We start from the raw sequence: 19,372 nt of genomic DNA on the forward strand, positions 1-19,372 counted from the left end.
TTCTGATTTTTTCGAGACCACAAACAAGAGGAATTCTTTAAGGCCATTTCATGAAAAACAGAAGGCAAAAATACTTTATTCTGCAAAAATTAAAGCAGACCTTTGTTTAAGTAGCCAGAGCCCAACCCAGGTCAGCGTTTCGTTAAGATGGGACGGAGGCTGTGTCACCGGTATGAGAGAACACCACCTTCCTCTCGGATGTCGTCACTTCGGCGCCATTATTTTCAGGTAGCATGCTGCAGGAAGAAACATCTTGCACCAAAAATGATCGTGCCAACACTGCCCTTGCGAGCTCTCTCTATAAAACTAGGAACCACGCAAGTCTTCATTCGGTGCTTCTTAGGATTCTGCCGGCCAACTAAACTTTCCATGCGGTCCCTCTCCGCTCCCAGGCTAGGTGGTTAAAGCTACTGCTTTCCAGAGATCTCCGCGCAACGGTCTGGGTAGCTGAGGAATGTACGTGGGAGGAAATGACGACACTCCCACCTCTCCCAGAATGAGGAGGGCATCAGCGGTGGCCGGGTGGCCATCCTGGGGACTTGGTGGGTGCCCACGATGTGCAAAGTGGCACGCGGGCCCAAACTCTGCCCTCCAAAGACGATGACTCCCTTAGAGAACAACTAGCACACACGCCGGCTGCACACAGAATTAACTGCACCAGAAACCCCGGAGCCAGACATACCTTACTGCCCCTTGAGAAAAGCCACGCTGAGGTCCGCCGCGGAGAGCTGGCGATGACCCATCGCACTCACACAGAGCCCGGCTAAGGCAAAAAGGTGAATTTGGAGGCTTAACTCTGGGGAGGGGTGGTCTTTTCTTGACCTTCTTCGAATTGACTTCCTTGATTTGATTTATGACAACTGAGAGTCACCGTCTCTCTCTGAAGCTGTCCCTGCTTACTTGCTCTCCTAAGGTTTTTTTTCTGAAACTGGGGAGCTGGTGCCCATGAAGGTGCTGAGGGTGGTAGGAGGGAGATGGGACACAAACCACAGAGCACTGTCACCGTACAAGCTGGGCTTTGCCAAAAGGACACTGAGAAGGAATCTAACCTGGTCTGGAAGAGAAAAGGAAAGACCAGAGAATTCAGATGCTTGTCAGTTGCCGATTTTGAGGTTCTGGGGTGTGTGTGTGTGTGTGTGTGTGTGTGTGCGCACGCGTGCACTTCAAACGTGTGTTTGAAGATCAAGAGAGCCTAATACTGAAAATGTCATTCTAGGGGCACCTGGGTGGCTCAGTCGTTTATGCATCCGAGTTGGTTTTGGCTCAGGTCATGATCTCGCGATTCGTGAGTCTGAGCCCCGCATCAGTCTCCACGCTGACAGTGTGGAGCCTGCTTGCGATTCTCTCTCTGCCTCTCCCCTGCTCGTGTTCTCTCTCTCTGTCAAAATAAATAAACGTAAAAAAAAAAAAAAAAAAAAAAAAAAGAAAAAGAAAATGTCAGCCTGTAAGCCATCTTCAGACCTAGGCTGACTAGCCATCATCCTACATGTGTGAAAGTGTTCAAAAGTGTTCCCCCCAACTTGTTTCAAAGTGGCTGTCTGGCCATTTTTTTCTTTTACAAACTAGAAGGGATTGAGAGGGTATCCCAGAACATCAAAAGGAAGGAGATAGCTGTGCAACAAGGGGATGGGGAAGACCCACTGTGACCTCCCTTAAGGGCTCAGCAACGACCCAATGGACAGTTCTCTCATCCTTGACTTCCGTCCTCCTAGCCCTCTGCCAGTGACAGGGACCTTGTGCCGGGAAGAGCTCACAGTGTGCGTGAGCCATCCGGCTACTGCCTCCAGGAATTACGGCTGCTGAGATGTGCCGCCATAGAGACCCTGTCCTGTGTACCGTCTTCTCAAGAAGGATCCTTTTTCGGGGCACCTGGGTGGCTCAGTAGGTTGAGCCTCCAACTTCAGCTCAGGTCATGATCTTGTGGTTTGTGAGTTCGAGCCCCGCGTCGGGCTCTGTGCCGACAGCTCGGAGCCTGGAACCTGCTTCGGATTCTACGTCTCCCTCTCTCTCTCTCTCCGCCCCTCCCCCACTCGTGCTCTGTCTCTCTCAAAAACTAAATAAACAAAAAAATTTAAAGAAAGAAGAAGAAGGACCCTTTTTCTGCCCTTCAGGATGAGAATTCATTCATCTGATGCACTGATCGACACAAATGCACCAGTGACAGAGGGAGGGCAGAATGAGGCAGCTGGTCTCTCTGGGAGAGTCCTGGTTCCTCATCCCTGGCCATGTGCCGTGTGCTGAACGCAGGAGACACTAGGAAAAGAAGGATAGCGCCCTGCTTCCCGAGGAGTCCAACCGACCAGGAGACGGAAAACATGTGTTTGAAGAGGACGTGGATATTTGGCCAAGGACTGTACCTATATCAACAAATTGTCATGGTGTTTTCCTTAGGCTTTTACATTCAAATGGTGAGGGGCGCCTGGGTGGCGCAGTCGGTTGAGCGTCCGACTTCAGCCAGGTCACGATCTCGCGGTCCGGGAGTTCGAGCCCCGCGTCGGGCTCTGGGCTGACGGCTCAGAGCCTGGAGCCTGTTTCCGATTCTGTGTCTCCCTCTCTCTCTGCCCCTCCCCCGTTCATGCTCTGTCTCTCTCTGTCCCAAAAATAAATAAACGTTGAAAAAAAAAATTCAAATGGTGAATCTCATTATTCTATTCATAAATCCAACAAATTTTATAAAACCAAGAATCATCAGTCTCGGGGGGATCCTGAATCAATGTTTAACTCACTCAACTTGAACAGACATAACTCCATTAAACAGTCAATGCCATATATTAATTAGTTGATTCAGTTCCTGTACTCATTTTTTTTTTTAATGGAAGTAAATCTACCTACAGGAAAATGCATAAATCTTAAGGGACAAGTCAATGGATTTTGATAACCAACACAGCCAACAATTTGACCAAGACATAAAATATCTCACCCCAGAAAGCCCATGGGTAACCGCTGTTCTGATTTTTATCACCAAATTCCTGTAACATTTTAAATTGCATTTATAAATGTAACATATTCAACTTACTTTATAAGCACTTTAAATGCCTAACGGTGTAAAATTAAAACCCTAACAAGGTAAACCTTCTCATGTCCTTAAGTAGCTCTTAGAAATCTAATAAATTAAACTTACAAATGTAGTGAAACTCCAGTTTTCTCCTGAACGTTCCCAGCACTGGTTTCAAACAAACTATTTTACACTTTTAACGGAACAATCACAGGTCTAAAAGAAATTACATGTTTTGGATTGGAATTTCAAAGCTCGCCTGTCAAATTTCTGTAATATGCCATTTTCTCTTAAATGCTACACACCCTTAAAATACATGCTTTTCGCTCCACATTGTAATACAAAACATTGATTCTATAGATACTGTTTCGGTCTCTGTCTTTACACATACTCCTCAATCTTCCTGGGGAGGAGAAAAAGAACTTTCTTTACTAAAGGGAGCAAACTGATCATCTCAAAGAAGTATGCTTGTTATGGTGAGTTGGACAGGGTTTCCAATTCCCAGCAGATGGGATCGTTTCTTGCCGGGAGAACTCCCCTAGGAATCTAAGATTCTGATCATCTCTTTCAACGCTATCACCTGGTTTGGGTAGCTGAAGTTCAGTAACCAGTCAAGTTGTTTTACTACTTGATTAGATTCAGTCACCCTGCCCCCCTTTTGTCTTACTGGCTGATTCTTGTTACGTCTGCCTTCAAGTCACATATCCATGGTCATCTGAAGGACATTCACCTCAACAGGCTTTGGGGTAATAAAATCAGAAAGTTATGGTGGGACCTTGTAAGTGGTCGTTTTTGTTTTGGTGTATATCTGTGTCAGTCCTCCCACTGTCGTCTTCTCTACATGACAGCCACATGTCGCTGTGGAGCTGTGAGACTCGATACGGTAATCACCTTCTAACATCTGCAAGGAGGGACAAAGTGCCATCTTCCCAACCTACGTAAACAGATGGAAGGCTTTCTTGAACTTACCACAGCCCCAAACGAGCTTGCCTGGTCAGAGAATTAGGCTACTAGGATAGTTTTCATCACCTCCTATATAGAAACCTGATGTTCTATCTAGTGAAAATACTTTTAAAAGCATAGTAAAAGCTCTATCGTAAATTCCCAGGCCGGGAAGTTACCTCACTTGGTTGTAAAAATCTTTATTTGTGCTGCTCCTCACTGAAAAAGCCTTTTACACGCAGTGGTAGCCTCGGGCTTTTTAAATAGCTGAATTTCAAATTTCATATTTCTGTTTCAAACGAAAATAATCAATGCTACAATTGTGCTCTTGTTAACGAACATTTTATATGCATGACTCAATTATTTTGCTGGCGAATTTCAAAATCAGAACAGAGCTCTTCATTCAGTTTTCCCTATAACATTTAGCAATTTAAAACAGAAGTGAATCAAATGAAGGCAAAAGATGATGTGTCCCATTTCTCTCCTACTCTGTAATTATCTTATGTACAGAGATGATTTCAGCTTGATTATCGCGAAAAGCAATTTTATATTCATGTGTTGGGAAATATAATTTAAGCTAGATTTTGAGACCCAGAGACAAAAGAGGCTAGTTCAGTAACAAAATGACAGATTGACGGTTGGGACCGCTTATCTCTCTGAAGGGCAGGCACAAGCACAATCATGAGACACAATCTACCTGACAGTCACCTTCTCACCTGCGATCGTTCCTCCCGCAACTGGATACATTCAACTACCACCATCTCCTGTGAAAGCTGGAGTCAGAACTAACCACGGCGGCCATTTTTTAGATCTGTCCCGACCTATCCTTATTATTCTTTACATCATGCCAGAAGCACCCTTATTGCGCTAGTCACCATCTGAAGATTTCAAGGCAAGAAAAAAAATTAAATAAAATTGTTTTTTAAATGGGGCTCCGTCGGTTGAGCATCTGACTCTTGATTTCAGCTCAGATCATGATCCCAGGGTTGTGGGATCGAGCCCCGAGTTGGGCTCCGCACTGAAGCGAGGGACCTGCTTGGGATTCTCGCTTTCTCTCTCTCTTTCTCTCCCTCTCTGCCCCTCTCCCCTGCGCATGCACATTCTCTCTCCAAAAATAAATGAATGAATGAGTGAATGAATGATCTCCAGGCAAGGAGGTTGTGTGTGGAATAGTGTAGGGGAGACACAATGAAGAATTCCTATACTATGGGGAGAAACCACGTTAGGATATATGTATTCTTGGGGTGCCGGGGTGGCTCAGTCGGTTGAGCGTCTGACTTCGGCTCAGGTCATAATCTCACGGTTCTCATGGGTTTGAGCCCCGCATTGGGCTCCACACTGACCCAGTGGAGCCTGCTTGGGATTCTCTCTCTCTCCCTCTCTCTCTGCCCCTTCCCCGCACGCTCACAGGCTCTCTCTCTCTCAAAATAAATAAATATCCCTTAAAAAATTTTAAATAAAGATACACGTATTCTCTCTTTCCCACGGCTCATCCGCTGGGCCCCAATTAAGGCCAATTATTTCACATTTAAGTAGTAGCTTTGGAAATCTGCATTACTAAATTGAAATATGTTCAGAGGAACTATCTTCAGAGGCACGTACATGCGCTCACACTCCAATCCAAGCCACCTGGTAGGATTCTGAATATGACACAATAGTTCATCCCATCCAAAGTAGAAAGAATAGCAGGTGAGGAGAGGTTTGGATCATGTTTTAAAAATTTTTTTAAACATTTATTTATTATTAAGAAACAGAGAGAGAGCATGAGCATGGGAGGGGCAGAGAGGGAGGCAGACACAGAATCCGAAGCAGGCTCCAGGCTCCGAGCTGCCAGCACAGAGCCCGACGTGGGGTCGAACCCACAAACCGCGAGATCATGACCGGAGCCGAAGTCGGACGCTCAACCGACTGAGCCTCCCAGGCTCCCCAGTATCATGTTCTTAAACAACTTTCAAAGCTGAAACTTGGGAATGTCATTCTCAAAGTAATACCAAACTAACTAAGCCTTATATTCAGTCATTCCTGAGACTGATCTCTTATTCCAAAACAAGATTGGAAGACTTACTGCTGATGTCTTCTCACAATTCCTCACGAATATACCTAAGACGGTAACAGGATCCAATCCCCCTTATGAAAGTTTTTTTTAAAGACAAGAACAATGAATCTAAGGAAAGAGTTTCAAGCATGTGTTACATACTACTTTAATAAACAATTACATTCAATCTCCATGGCTGAGAAAAGTGAAGTTTGGTACATGAGCTGTCCATTTTAGCAAACTGGACAGCTCATGTACTGCATTATACACATGCAGTAGTCAATCTTCTTCTCGTCTGTCCTGGGAATCCTAAGACTTGAACGTGGGAGAGCAGCCTTTACCACAGTGGCTCATAACCCAGGTTTTGAATGCCACCATATTTGTACTATCACACGATCGCCATTCCAGAGCCGCTTAGATGGAGATCCCATGGAGATGTGGTTTCAGGAGGCCAGAATCTGACTCTAATTATACCTTGAGAGCATTCTCATGAGGGCTCAGATGGGGTGGGAATCTAACCCTCATCTGCAAGTGACAAGAGATGATGACTCTGCACATTCAAGTTGGCCCCCAGCGGGACATATGTCATACAAGGTCAGACACCTGTCCACAAAACACAAACAACACATTTGGCGTTCAGGTGCTGGTCTTTATGCGATGGCTGTGGACAGAGCAATCGCCAAGGTTTCCATAGAGAGGGGGAGAGCACTTTTGCGTAAAACTGTATAAAAAAAGTTAATTTAAACATAAAACCTGGGGCGCCTGGGTGGCTCAGTCGGTTGAGCGTCCGACTTCGGCTCGGGTCATGATCTTGCGGTTCATGGGTTCGAGCCCGACGTCGGGCTCTGTGCTGACAGCTGGGAGCCTGGAGCCTGCTTCAGATTCTGTGTCTCCCTCTCTCTCTCTGCCCCTCCCCTGCTCATGCTCTGTCTCTCAAAAATGAATAAACATTAAAAAAAATTTTTTTAATAAAAAAATAAAAAAATAAACATAAAAACCTCATGTTTCTTTTTAACCCAGCAATTTTTCCTCTTATTTCAAAGCTTGCAATTGAGTGCTTTTAGGATGTGGTAAATGACTGAAAAAGTCTTTTACAGACCCCCTGCTTTCCCAAATGAAGGTTTTTAACCGTTTCTTACAAGCTACTGTAACATATTACCCTCCTCCCTCTCAATTCACGGAGCCCAATATCTGGGCAAAAATGGAATGAAATTGCCCTTAGTTCACCCCCAAGAAGTCTGTCACTTCACGTGTCACCTAGCAGTGGCAAGACTCAGAGAAAGCCAGCGAAAGAACAAAGTTTCCATTAAAATCAAAGAAAAAGATCCTTTAAAAACTCAGCGTGAAAAACAATGGCAAAAGGAATTTGTTTAAAAAAAAAAAAAAAAAGCCTTTGTCTTCTCCACTCTGATCCGGCAATTAATTAGTCACCCTGGCCCAGTCTTTCTTTACCATCTCTCAGTGGATTTAGTCATTGGCCACCTGTAATTCCCCAAAGGAACATCTCTTTGGTGCCCAGGTGTTACAGTCTCTGTGAAAGGACTCGATTCTCAGAATGTGTGGAGAATTTGAAACATGTCAGTATTTGCTTAACTAAACTAGGCCCTCTGGTTTTGCAAATAAAACTGGGAGGAGGCTGAGACGAACGAACGCTCAACTCATCCCAAGAGCATTCTCTGATGTCTTCCTCTTCGGAAGAAACCAAAGCCCAGTGGCTAAAAACCCACTCATTTTTAGAACCCCAGCCACCACATTACGCACACACGTTTTGGGGGTCTACCTGATACTGTTCTTTCAGTATCTCTCCCCTCCTGAGGCCTGAACTGCCTCGGCCTTCATTCTAGTTTTAAAAAGATTTGGGGCGCCTGGGTGGCTCAGTCTGTTAAGCATCTGACTCTTGATTTCGGCTCAGGTCATGATCTCACGGGTCGTGATTTCGAGCCCCGCGTCAGGCTCCGTGCTGCCCGCGGAGCCTGCTTGGGATTCTGTCTCTCTCTCTATCTGCCCCTCCCCTGCTCGCTCTCTGCCTCTCTCTCAAAATAAACAAAAATAAACTTACCTTAAAAAAAAGATTTGGTACTTACTGTCTAAGAGCCATTTCATTTGCTTACCCTCGCTGTAAAAACAAGTTATGAAAACAATGGGGATGGGGGGGGGGGGGAGGGAGACCTTCAAACTCTTTTCATTCTAAAGAAAAGCAGAAGTGAATCCCAGGAAGGAGGTGTGGACTTAGAAGGATGTGGCATTTCCTCAGGATCTGGTGGGAATTCATGGATTTGATTTGCAACAATTGAGAGTCACGGGATTAGTTTCCCTAGGAATGCTCATGCCCGCAAACAAGGACACCTTCAGGAAGAGGAAAAGGAAGAAATACAGTCTAGGAACCTAGGATGCGAACCAGGAAATTCTTTTCCACTGCCTGCATTTAAAAGCGCCTGACAAACTCCACCGGCTTTTTGGAGTTCAGTAGCGCGCCGTGAGGTTTTCCCTTGGGTGTGCACTTAGGGCGTTTTGCACTAAGAGGTCCGTACGAACTTTCCATTAGCCAAAAATATCACTTCCTGAAAAGAATCAGGGATGCCAGTTGTCACTGTGAAAATTACCCAAGTCTCTGTGTTCCTCAATCCCTCATTAAACTTTCAAGAGCACATATAGCTAGACGAGGATGCAATTATTAAAGCCCACCTAGCTCTCAGCTCTCGAAAGCCGGTTCCTACTGATCCCCCCGACACACCTTGTGTGTCTACAGAACGAACTCCTTGCTGCGCGCACATACGCTCCTTCTCATTCTATCCCCGTGCCTCGGTTTCAAGGCCGCCTACCCTTGGAGGCGGGCTCACATCAGGCACTGCCTTTGGGACCCCCAGCTGCAAGAAACGTCTTGCTTCTCTGAAATTCCAAGTACGGAGTCCGTGCCTCTCTTACGGCAATTACTTTCCAATTGGGTATTGTGGTTACTGTTTTGTCTTGGACAAGATGGTGGGTCCTCGGCACCCAGCACAGTGGATGCCCCGCACACGAACGGAACGAACAGAGCAGTGTGGTGCTTTAACCAACCGAAGTCACCGGCCGGAAGCAAAAATGTACACCCTCGCCCGGAAATATCTGTGTAGGGAACACAACTCATAGATCAACGGTGTCCAGAACAGACAGAGCAGAAAGTCACGTTAAGCTAAATTATCCAACACGCGGAAATAAGGCAACAAGAAGACTGTGCACCCTTGCCGGGGCGGTGGGAGAACATCCTCCACCAAGGCCGCCCAAGGAAGGGTCATGTAACTCCTCAGGCTGGGATGTCACAGAGTTCGGCTTTCTATTCACTCTCAATCGAGGCTTAGTCTCTGCAAAGTTAAATGTCAACTTGGACACTTGGAGAAAACTGTTGATATATAACTCATTTTGCCCAAACGTTATGACTTTACTGCCCTTTACGTCACCAACCAGTTTTGCATTTCATTCAGCTACCTGATTCTAGCGCCCTTCCTCCCGCACTCCCACCCCATCCCCACCCCCACCCCCACTGTTTGCCGGTCCTTCATCAGTGACCTCGATAACTCCTCAACGGACCCATTTGGTTATTGTATGAGAACTGGATGCCCAACTGCTGGGAAGTTACACTCTGAGAATATTGATAATTATGAATAAGAGACACATGTAAAAACATAGGTAGTCCTAGCATCACTTTTCTACTCATAATTCATTTTCTTTCATTTTTGCCTAGAAGAAATTTCCCAAATACCAAATTTATTCACCTGCAAGCGTTTCTTTCCATTTGGAGGCTTTGTTCAGAAACACAGTAAAATGAATGAATATTCTTTACTCCTTGTCTAGCATAACTTCTCATGGCCTACATGTGTCTCCTTGCAAGTATGCTAAAATCCATTCAGTAGTAACTTTATTTATTTGTTTATTTATTTATGTATGTTTATTTTTCAGAGAGAAAGCACACGAGCTGGAGAGGGGCAGAGAGAGAGGGAGACATACAGGCTCCGTGCTGTCAGCCAAGAGTCTGACGCGAGGCTCGAACCCACAAACCGGGAGATCACGACCTGAGCCGAGGCCGGACACTCAACCGACTGAGCCACCCAGGCGCCCCAGTAAGTAGCTTTATTTCGAAAGCCTTTATCACAACTAAATATCTCATCTTTTGGCATCAGAACAAAATCTGCTTATAAATTTCTATCAATCGTTCGAAATTGCTGAACATCATAGAAAGCAGTTTTACACGTTAAAACGATAGCATTTCGTAAATTCGAGCCATACTAATACCGCATTAGGAGCAAGACCGTTGTTCTGAAACCACTACCGGCCGTAATGGAAACCAGACCCTGAGTGCTTTAAGAAGTCACTAGCTGAAATTGAATGGAATGATCACCCAATCTGTAAAGGCTTTGTAAGATTTCCCCATAAAACACAGGTAATTTCTTTTTTTTTTTTTACCGGAGAGAAATTATTCTTTCTGATTGCCCTAAACGTCAAATGCCGTCACATCATAAAAATAAAATATAGCACGTGGATCATTCCATTGTGTTCATCCATTTATTCCTATAACACATATTCACTTTACCCTACAATAATGAAAACATTATGCTTGTTCCCTGTTATTTACCATGTTGTTTAATCAACAAGGCTCAAAACGTTCCCTGGAGACACCCTTGCCACAAGTGAATCCATTCTAAGCATACTCTTGACTTAATCCCAACAAGTGGTCAATTTCATGGAAACATATGTGACAGCGAAGATGCATTTTATAGACACCTGCGGTGGGTTGAATCATGTTCTTCCCCCCCCCCCCGCCCACCCCGCCCCGGAAAAATTACATCCAAGTCCTAACTCCCGGTATCTGCAAATATGACCTTATTTGGAAGGAGGGTCTTTGCAGACGTAATCAAGTTGAAGTGAATTCGTGCTGGGGAAGGATGGCCCCAGTCCGACGACTGGTGTCCCTGTAAGGAGGTTTGGTCATAGACACAGAGACACAGGGGGAAGGTCGTGAGAGCACAGAGGCAGAGACAGCAGTGGGGGGAAGACAAAGCAGTGCGTGGGGAGGGATTCTCCGAGGTTCTATTTCCTTCGATTTTGTGCATCTCTTCTATTTGGCTTCTCCAAAAGATCTAATTTTAAGAAGACTGCCATCTTTTTTTTTTTTTTTTTTTAATTTTTTTTTTTTCAACGTTTATTTATTTTTGGGACAGAGAGAGACAGAGCATGAACGGGGGAGGGGCAGAGAAAGAGGGAGACACAGAATCGGAAACAGGCTCCAGGCTCTGAGCCATCCGCCCAGAGCCCGACGCGGGGCTCGAACTCACGGACTGCGAGATCGTGACCTGGCTGAAGTCGGACGCTTAACCGACTGCGCCACCCAGGCGCCCCAGGACTGCCATCTTAAAAATGCAAAAGCCAAGGGGATAAACCAGCCCAGCGGTCTGGCAGTTCTCACATGAAACACAGCACACAGAGACACTCACCTCCACGTGCTGGCAGGTTTGGATGAGTTTCGCCAAGAGGGTCTCCAGTTCCGTGTTCCTCTTAATAAGGTTGGTGAGGTTGCTCTCTAAGTTTTGCTGTTCAAAAAGAGAAGAAAAATATTATGCGGCATACTTTTAATACTTCAGCATACACAAAATTACTCATACTCAGGAAGAGCCGGTCCATTTTTCAGAAACCTCAATGAAATCTATGCAGCTTTAAGGATTTATAGATTTAAGCTCGGCTTTGAGAAGCTGCATTTAAAAGAACCTTCAAAAAAGGTTCGAATTTCATTCTTTTTGTTCCTGCTTCTCGTACGAACTCCGGCACATGTACCTGAATAATTAGTTATAGGTCACGAACTAGGGAGAAAGGAGGTAATTGGATTTCTACTTCTTTACCTGAATCAGAAAGAGCAATAATATAAGGAGTATATTCCCACAGCAAATCAACCATTATTGGATTTTTAGGATTTACCATCTTACGGGCAGGCTGAGGTCAGCCCCTCAGAGGAAGGTTTGAATTATCCGGCTATCGCTGACATTATGACTGTTTATAGGCATTTATGAGATATAAGAGGTCCTCGCCATACACATTTACTCACTCACGGTACATTTTATTGCACGCACTTCTTTTCTTTGCCTATCTACCTATCAATGCCAGATCAAATTTCCTTGAAGGCCACATTTTTCACATCACTATCCTGCTTACGAATCTAGAATTATTCCCTATTCCTGGAGAACCTCAAAGTTAAAGCTCCCTGCAATGACTAGTAAACATCATTTTCAACCACAATAGCCCACTTCTCATTCTCCGTTTATGCCATCCATTCATTGATCCACTCCTACAAGTACTTACGGAGTTTCTACTAAAAGCCAGACTCTGAGAGACACTGGGGAAGCAAAAATAGAGACTCCCGCTCCCCGTCCACAAGGAGATAGTACTGCCACTGGGTGAGAGATGCTCTAAGCGAGCCAAGGGGCAGAGTCGGGGCCGCCTGGAGAAGGTTTCCCGGAGGACACAGTCTTTCCGCTGAGTCGGGAAGGGTGGGCGCGGGTGGAAGGATGGGCGAGGGAGTGTCTGGCGAACAAGAGGGGATTTCTTGGGAAGATGGGATGGACGCGAAGGTGTGTGCGGGGAAGTGCGTTCCACGGGCAGGGGTTAGAACAATGTCACGGACCAAGATCAGGGCAAAGGATTAGGGCGACTATGAGTTTCAAAAGTCAGACAATTCACAAATTCAGCGGACATATGGGACAGAAGGAAATTTTGTGGAAAAGAAAACAGATCGAGGATTTGTAATGCCATCTGAGAGAAAGGATTTGAAAAGAGTATGGGGGGCGGATTATGAAAATTAACAACTTCATAAAGGTGATAATATGGTGAAATTGCTTTCTCAGAGTGTTTACTTCTCCTACTTTCCAAAATTTTAGATTTAGGAAGGTGTACTCAGGAAAATAATCACTTTTATTTAACGGCTAAGATGTGTAAGTCAGAAGCAGAAATCTCTCTGGTCATTCTTAAACAAGTTAAGCCTATTAATCTGGTCTTTATCCTATTGCCTGATTCTTTTTATTCCAAGGACCACCTTTTTCATTTCCCGAGGATTCTTTATCACAGCTCCCTCTTCTTGAATGACTTTCTCTTCCTGTTCCCAGGATGCAATTCCCTCCTTCATAATTTCAAGAGAACGAAACATTCTTATTTATTCCTCAGCCTATTCGAAAATTAAAAAAAAAGCAATTCCATATTTTCCTGCGTGCAACACTTCCCCCAAGAACCCGAACTCTTGATGACGGGGCTTGAGGTTGTTTCCCCGGCGAGGACCCTCCCACGAGACACCCGTGTGTCAGAGGCACAGATCCTGGTATGACTCGGTGCCTCTGTTTCCTTCCCTGAGAATTCTATCTGGATCCAATTCCAGAGAAGGTGGGAGCGACGAGTCCAGGATGTACCTGGGGAGTCCTGGGTCTCCTGTCCCGTGCGGGATTGTCTCTGCCGTGTGCCCCTCAGGTCCCCACTGCTCTGTCTCGTCCCCACTTCTCATGAGCAGCCCAGTTTCAGCCTTCCCTCGCCATTCTACATTTCCTTTCATTTCCAGTCCTCGGAGATTCTCCTCGTATGTTTATACACGGTTATTAGTCTTATTTATTTGTTTGTTTGTTTGTGTTTGAGAGAGACAGGGCGACAGAGCGCAAGCGGGGAAGGGGCAGAGAGAGAGAGGGAGACACAGAATCCGAAGCAGGCTCCGGGCTCCGGGCTGTCAGCACAGAGCCCGACGCGGAGCTCGAACCCACGAACTGTGAGATCATGACCTGAGCCAGAGTCGGGCGCTCAACCGACTGAGCCACCCGGGTGCCCCGGTTGTTGGCTTTAAAATCCATTTGAAAGTATTTTCTCTGTAATTCTCATGTGTTCGGAACTCAGAGGGAGGTTCTGTACATATTTCATCCGGACTGGAATCCGACCAACACGAACTGTCAAACACTCAAAGAGTCTCAAATAGAAATATTTTAAAGGAGAAAAATGCCACCAATCATTTTACGGTCGGAGACCAGAGTATAATTTTGAGGCACTCCATTATTCAGTGTCGTCCTTGATCTAGATATGACTACTTTATGGTGTATTTGTCAACTTCTTTTGGTATGTTAATCTTAGGGAATCTTTTTACTTGTCTTTTTGGCTGACCCTTCAGAGCAGGAAATTTCTAGGGAAAGACATCATCTAACTGTTTACGGTTCAGCTATCACAGGTATGAGTTTTCTAAAGCGAGTCAGCAAAAGAGAGCCGAATAAATATAATCTAACACATTTAGATTTTACAAACATCTGCTTGCTTCCCCTCCCTTTATTGAGCATACATCATGTATAAAAATCTGTTTTTAATCAACTAATGTGTAGACTAAAGCCTGTGGTTTAAACACACTGACCTATCTAGATCCTTTGGGGTTATTCACATTTAAATAGTACAAGTGTTACTGAAGTCCACAAAGAATTGCCGAGTCACTTACAAGCATAATAAAGGGAAGTGAAGCCGGGAGACACTTGTTTCCAAGAAGTACCAAAGGGACTGACAACACTTGCGAAGAAAGCCCGGGTAATGGGAAGGTAACAAAATCCAGCGCTCAGCGAACCATGCATCCAGAAGCTTCCACCACAGGGACTTCTGTGGAGTTTTCTAGAACTTAACTGTATCGCTAACATCCTGTGTGGCGGTCAGCAGGTCCTATAACCTCCTAATTTTGGCTGTGCTTTGTGCAGAAGAGAGATAATATTTTTTGGCATAAGGGTCGGGGGACTAAGCGTATGTAAGTATCCACTTCCCTGTGGATACCTAAGGAATTCTACAGAGTACCAAAAAAATAGTTTTAGTTTCCTGTTCTCACCTCGAAAACGTCAACATATTTACATCTCCTTACGGAGCTGAGCTTCGTGGAGACCGAAGGAGGCAGGCCGGAGTGACCACACAGGCAGAGTGAGGAGACGGGGGGCTGCCCTCCCACCTGAATTCTCCTGGACAAGGGACTCTCGGGCTCAGTCTTCCCATCCACAATCTGGGCTACTGTCTAGGTCAGGGGAGAAAATGAACACGTACGCCAGGAACCATCGAAACGCGTTCAGTTTGGTGTCAGTTGCAGGCACCACAAGGGGACCAACCCCGTGCCTCAGGCTTGCTGGTGACTTTAGGCTGCGAGCACCTGTTCTGGTCCTGTTCTTCTCCGCGCTGGGGTTTTATCTGGCCCCAGGCAGAGCAGGCTGGGGTGCTGGGGAGAACAAGGGGCAGCTGATGCCTCTAGGGGCAGTAGGTGGATGAAAAGCCCAGTTCCCCTCATCTCCCAGGTGGGAGCGCTCTGAGTCGTGCCCCGTAACATCTTCCAGAGAGCCCCAGCGAGAGGGGCCCAGGGGCCCACAGCAACAACCTGCTCCAGTCCACACCCTCTTTCCGCTTCCTTCCCTTCTTGGTCCCGCTTCCCCTCTGCCCTACAGATGCCTCCTGGGTCACCTTCCAACATGGACTGCGAGCCATGGTCTTCTTCCGAGAGAACTCAACTGAAAGTTTAGTGGGAAAATAATCCTAGTGTATTATTTAAAAAAAATTTTTTTTAATGTTGATTTATTTTTGAGAGACAGAGCACGGGAGGGGAAGGGGCAGAGAGAGAGAGAGAGAGGGAGACACAGAATCCGAAGCGGGCTCCAGGCTCTGAGCTGTCAGCACAGAGCCCGATGCGGGGCTCAAACTCATGAACCGAACCAAAGTCGGACACTTAACTGACTGCACCACCCAGGAGCCCCCTAATCCATTATTTACGAGTACACCTTCTTATGAGTAATAGCCACATTAGTAAAAAAGGATTTTGGGGCGCCTGGGTGGCTCAGTCAGTTGAGCCTCCGGCTTCGGCTCAGGTCATGATCTCGCGGTCTGTGAGTTCAAGCCCCGCATCAGGCCCTGTGCTGACAGCTCGGAGCCCGGAGCCTGCTCCGGATTCTGTGTCTCCCTCTCTTTCTGCCCCTCCCCCGCTCATGTTCTGTCTCTCTCTATCAAAAATAAATAAAAATAAAACAGATTTTTTTCCTTTTGAAAGACATGTGCAAATACAAGAGATTGTTTTCTCTTCCTCCATTTTTCTTTTTTCTAGAGGTCACATATCTTCCGAATTCCAGGCTCAAAACCAGGAGTCACCGGAAATACAATGTCTGCCACAAATGTGAATCACATTTAAAATTTTCTAATAGTCATGTTAAAAAACAAAAGTAAAAAGAATCAGTTAAAATTAATTTTAAGACTATATTTTACCTCATTCAACAACCAAAATATTATTTCAACCTGTGATGAATATTAAAAAAACTGATGAGCTGCGGGCGCTGGCTGGCTCAGTCAGTGGAAGAGGAGACTCTTGATCTTGGGGTTGTGAGTTCAAGCCCCACCATGGTTGTAGAGATGACTTAAAAATAAAACCTTAAAGAAAAACTGATGAGCTATTTTACATTATTTTCGTTTCTTTTTACTAAGTCTTTGGAATCTGGTATGTGTTTTATACATGTAACACATAAATAATTCAAGACGGTCCTTCTAAAAGTAAAGATACACGATGGTCCTTCTGCAAGGTGGATTTGGTGTCTTAATATTAAGCCAATGATTGGACTGATAACCGGAAAGGATGTTAATTTTTCCCATAACTTTTTTTTCTACTGTTTATTTTTGAGAGACAGAGACAGAGAGACAGAGAGACAGAGTGTGAGCAGGGGAGGGGCAGAGAGACAGGGAGACATGGAATCTGAAGCAGGCTCTACGCTCCGAGCTGTCAGCACAGAGCCCGACCCCTGGGGTTCGAACCCACGAACCGCGAGATCATGACCTGAGCCGGAGTCGGACGCTTAACCGACGGAGCCACCCAGGCGCCCCCCCATGTCATGTAGTTTTCAGTGAGGGTTATCGGAGCTGATGCTTTAACAGTCCAGGGCAGGATAGCAGATTTCACACCAATCTCAATATGAGCCTGTAGGCATCGGATCTGGACACCAGCCGAGAATAGTCAATGCAACTTAACAGATGAGCTTTGTATTTCCACATACGCTGATCCCTAATCGAATAGCAAGGTAAGCAGACAAAAATACTGCTAATTTTAGCCTTTGGAGACCCGTACCTAAGAATCAGGTTGCAGGGAATTAATGACTTGTCATTGAGTGCTACTATTAAAATGTATGCCTGAAACAGGAGATTTCAGTAATTCCTTTCGGGTTTATCCAGGCCTTAAAGAATGTTTGCTCTTATTCCGAAGTCAATGCTTGAAAATGTCTTTAAAGTATAATATTAAGTCTGGATGCCTTTCAAGGCAAACACAGATCTGGCTTGTTTCATGCCATAATATTCAGAGCGACATTCAGGAACCGTGTTTGTAGCCCTGACATCCAACACCACCGCTCCAGCACGATCAGGATATGAACACGTTGAGTGCCACAATCCATACATTTTCTTGTAAGAAACTTTAATCACAATCCTTAATATGAAAACACACCCGTATTAACACATGCCACCTGCGTGAAGGCAAAAACTCTTTATATATGTAACGAAACACTTAAGATGTTTTAATTACATCGCAGGAGTTTAAGGTTCAACTCATGACGGACCGCGGATACGTGTGATTTATGCTGGTTTTATTTTTTAATGCCTTTTTTCATTGGTTATGATAGCTAACATTTCCAAATGCCCTGGCAAGACAGGCCGCCCAGGGAACTTCAAAAACATAATAAAACTCAATCTACATACAAATTTAAGTCTAGTGTTCCGTGGACTACAATTTGAGCCATTTTGATACGCGATACTGTATTTACCTTGTCAGGTTTTATTTGATATTTCTATATTAATTCCACAGAACCTGCTCCATATAGTTATAAATTCCATCGTCCAGAGTTCGGGGTTTATATTCTAATCTGGTAGTCAATAATACACAGGGAGCAATTTTTAAATACCATTTATGGCCTAGAAGAGCTTTCAGATTTTAATGGAGATAGGTAAATATCTCAGTAGAGTTAGATTCACCTAGTTCTAATTTTAGCAGATCCAACAACAACTCCTCATCCCCTGGCCTTATTTCTGCCGGTAATAAGAGAGGCGAGCAACGGACCCGTAACCACATTTGTCACTTTTGAGAATCAATACTGAGGTGAAGGAAGCTGGATTACTAGGAACCTCTGAAAATCTGAAATGTAGAAATTCCCATTGCAAAATTTGTGCCCATAGAGAAGTATTTCAGATAAAACGATTGTAACTTTTATCAGTGGAACACACAGGAAGCATTTCCTAGGATTGTGGCGTAAGTAGAAGGGCCATGAAGGTCCAACTGGGCAGCTCTTTTGCTGCCTTTCTCTGCTCACTTGCCCCTATCCAGGCTCTGGAATCGGCCTCCACACAGCACATAAGAGGCAACCAGCTGTCAGTCCAGAATTAGATGGTGAAGGGGCGCCTGGGTGGCTCAGTTGGTTGAGCGGCGGACTTCGGCTCAGGTCATGATCTCGTAGTTCATGGGTTCAAGCCCCGTGTCGGGTTCTACACTGACAGCTCGAGCCTGGAGCCTGCTTCAGAATCTGTGTCTCCCTCTCTCTCTGCCCCTCCTTTGCTTGTGTTCTCTCTCTCTCTTTCTCTCTCTCAAAAATGATAAACTAAAAAACAAAAAAAAGAATTAGATGGTGAAAAGATCATGGAAATATCGGAAAACAGACTGACAGTAGTAGTTGATTATTTCTGCTCAAAAGAAAAGCTTTCAAGTTGGGGAAATCTGAATCTCCCAAGAGCAGGGGACGACGGCACGGTACAGCCCGCAGACCAAATCCCGCCTGCCACCTGTTTGTGTATGGCTTGCCAGCTCAGAATGGTTTTGACATTTTCAAATGATTTGAAAAAATGAAAAGGTAAAATTTTGTGACCCACGAAGAGTATATGAAATTCAAATTTCTGCGTCCATAAAGTTTTACGGGAGCACAAAAACTGTCATTTGTTTAAGGGTTGGCTGTTGCCACTTAGGAGCCACAATGACAGAGTTGATTACTGGTCCTTTGCAGAAAGTTGGTCTCCTTAGAAACAATAAAAACATCTTAAAAAAAAAATAACCTAAACACTTTTTATTGGCTAATACGGAGTGTTTTCTCTGTTGGTCCAAATCATTTTAAAATCTCAACAACTCAGCTCACTTAACATTTTCTTTACTAAAAACAAATCTTTTTTAATGTTTATTTATTTTTGAGAGACAGAGAGAGACAGAGCACGAGCAGGGAGGAGCAGAGAGAGAGGGAGACACAGATTCTGAAGCAGCCTCCGGGCTCCGAGCTGTCAGCACAGAGCCCGACGTGGGGCTCCAACTCACGGACCGAGAGATCATGACCTGAGCCGAAGTCGGACGCTCAACTGGCTGAGCCACTCAGGCGCGCCTCACT

At 45.1% G+C, this 19,372-nt stretch overlaps 1 protein-coding gene across 7 annotated transcripts in view; it reads right to left on the reverse strand.

The window, feature by feature from the left end:
* MID1 (midline 1) overlaps positions 1-19,372 on the reverse strand; it is a 586,156-nt gene that overhangs the window by 55,421 nt on the left and 511,363 nt on the right. For all 7 annotated transcript variants that reach the window (XM_045472348.1, XM_045472354.1, XM_045472349.1 and 4 more), the window contains one exon: positions 11,441-11,536. In XM_045472348.1, the coding sequence (XP_045328304.1) occupies positions 11,441-11,536 (96 nt within the window). The remainder of the gene's footprint in view (positions 1-11,440; positions 11,537-19,372) is intronic.

Source organism: Leopardus geoffroyi, chromosome X, assembly GCF_018350155.1.
Source record: "Leopardus geoffroyi isolate Oge1 chromosome X, O.geoffroyi_Oge1_pat1.0, whole genome shotgun sequence".
Lineage (NCBI taxonomy): Eukaryota > Metazoa > Chordata > Mammalia > Carnivora > Felidae > Leopardus > Leopardus geoffroyi.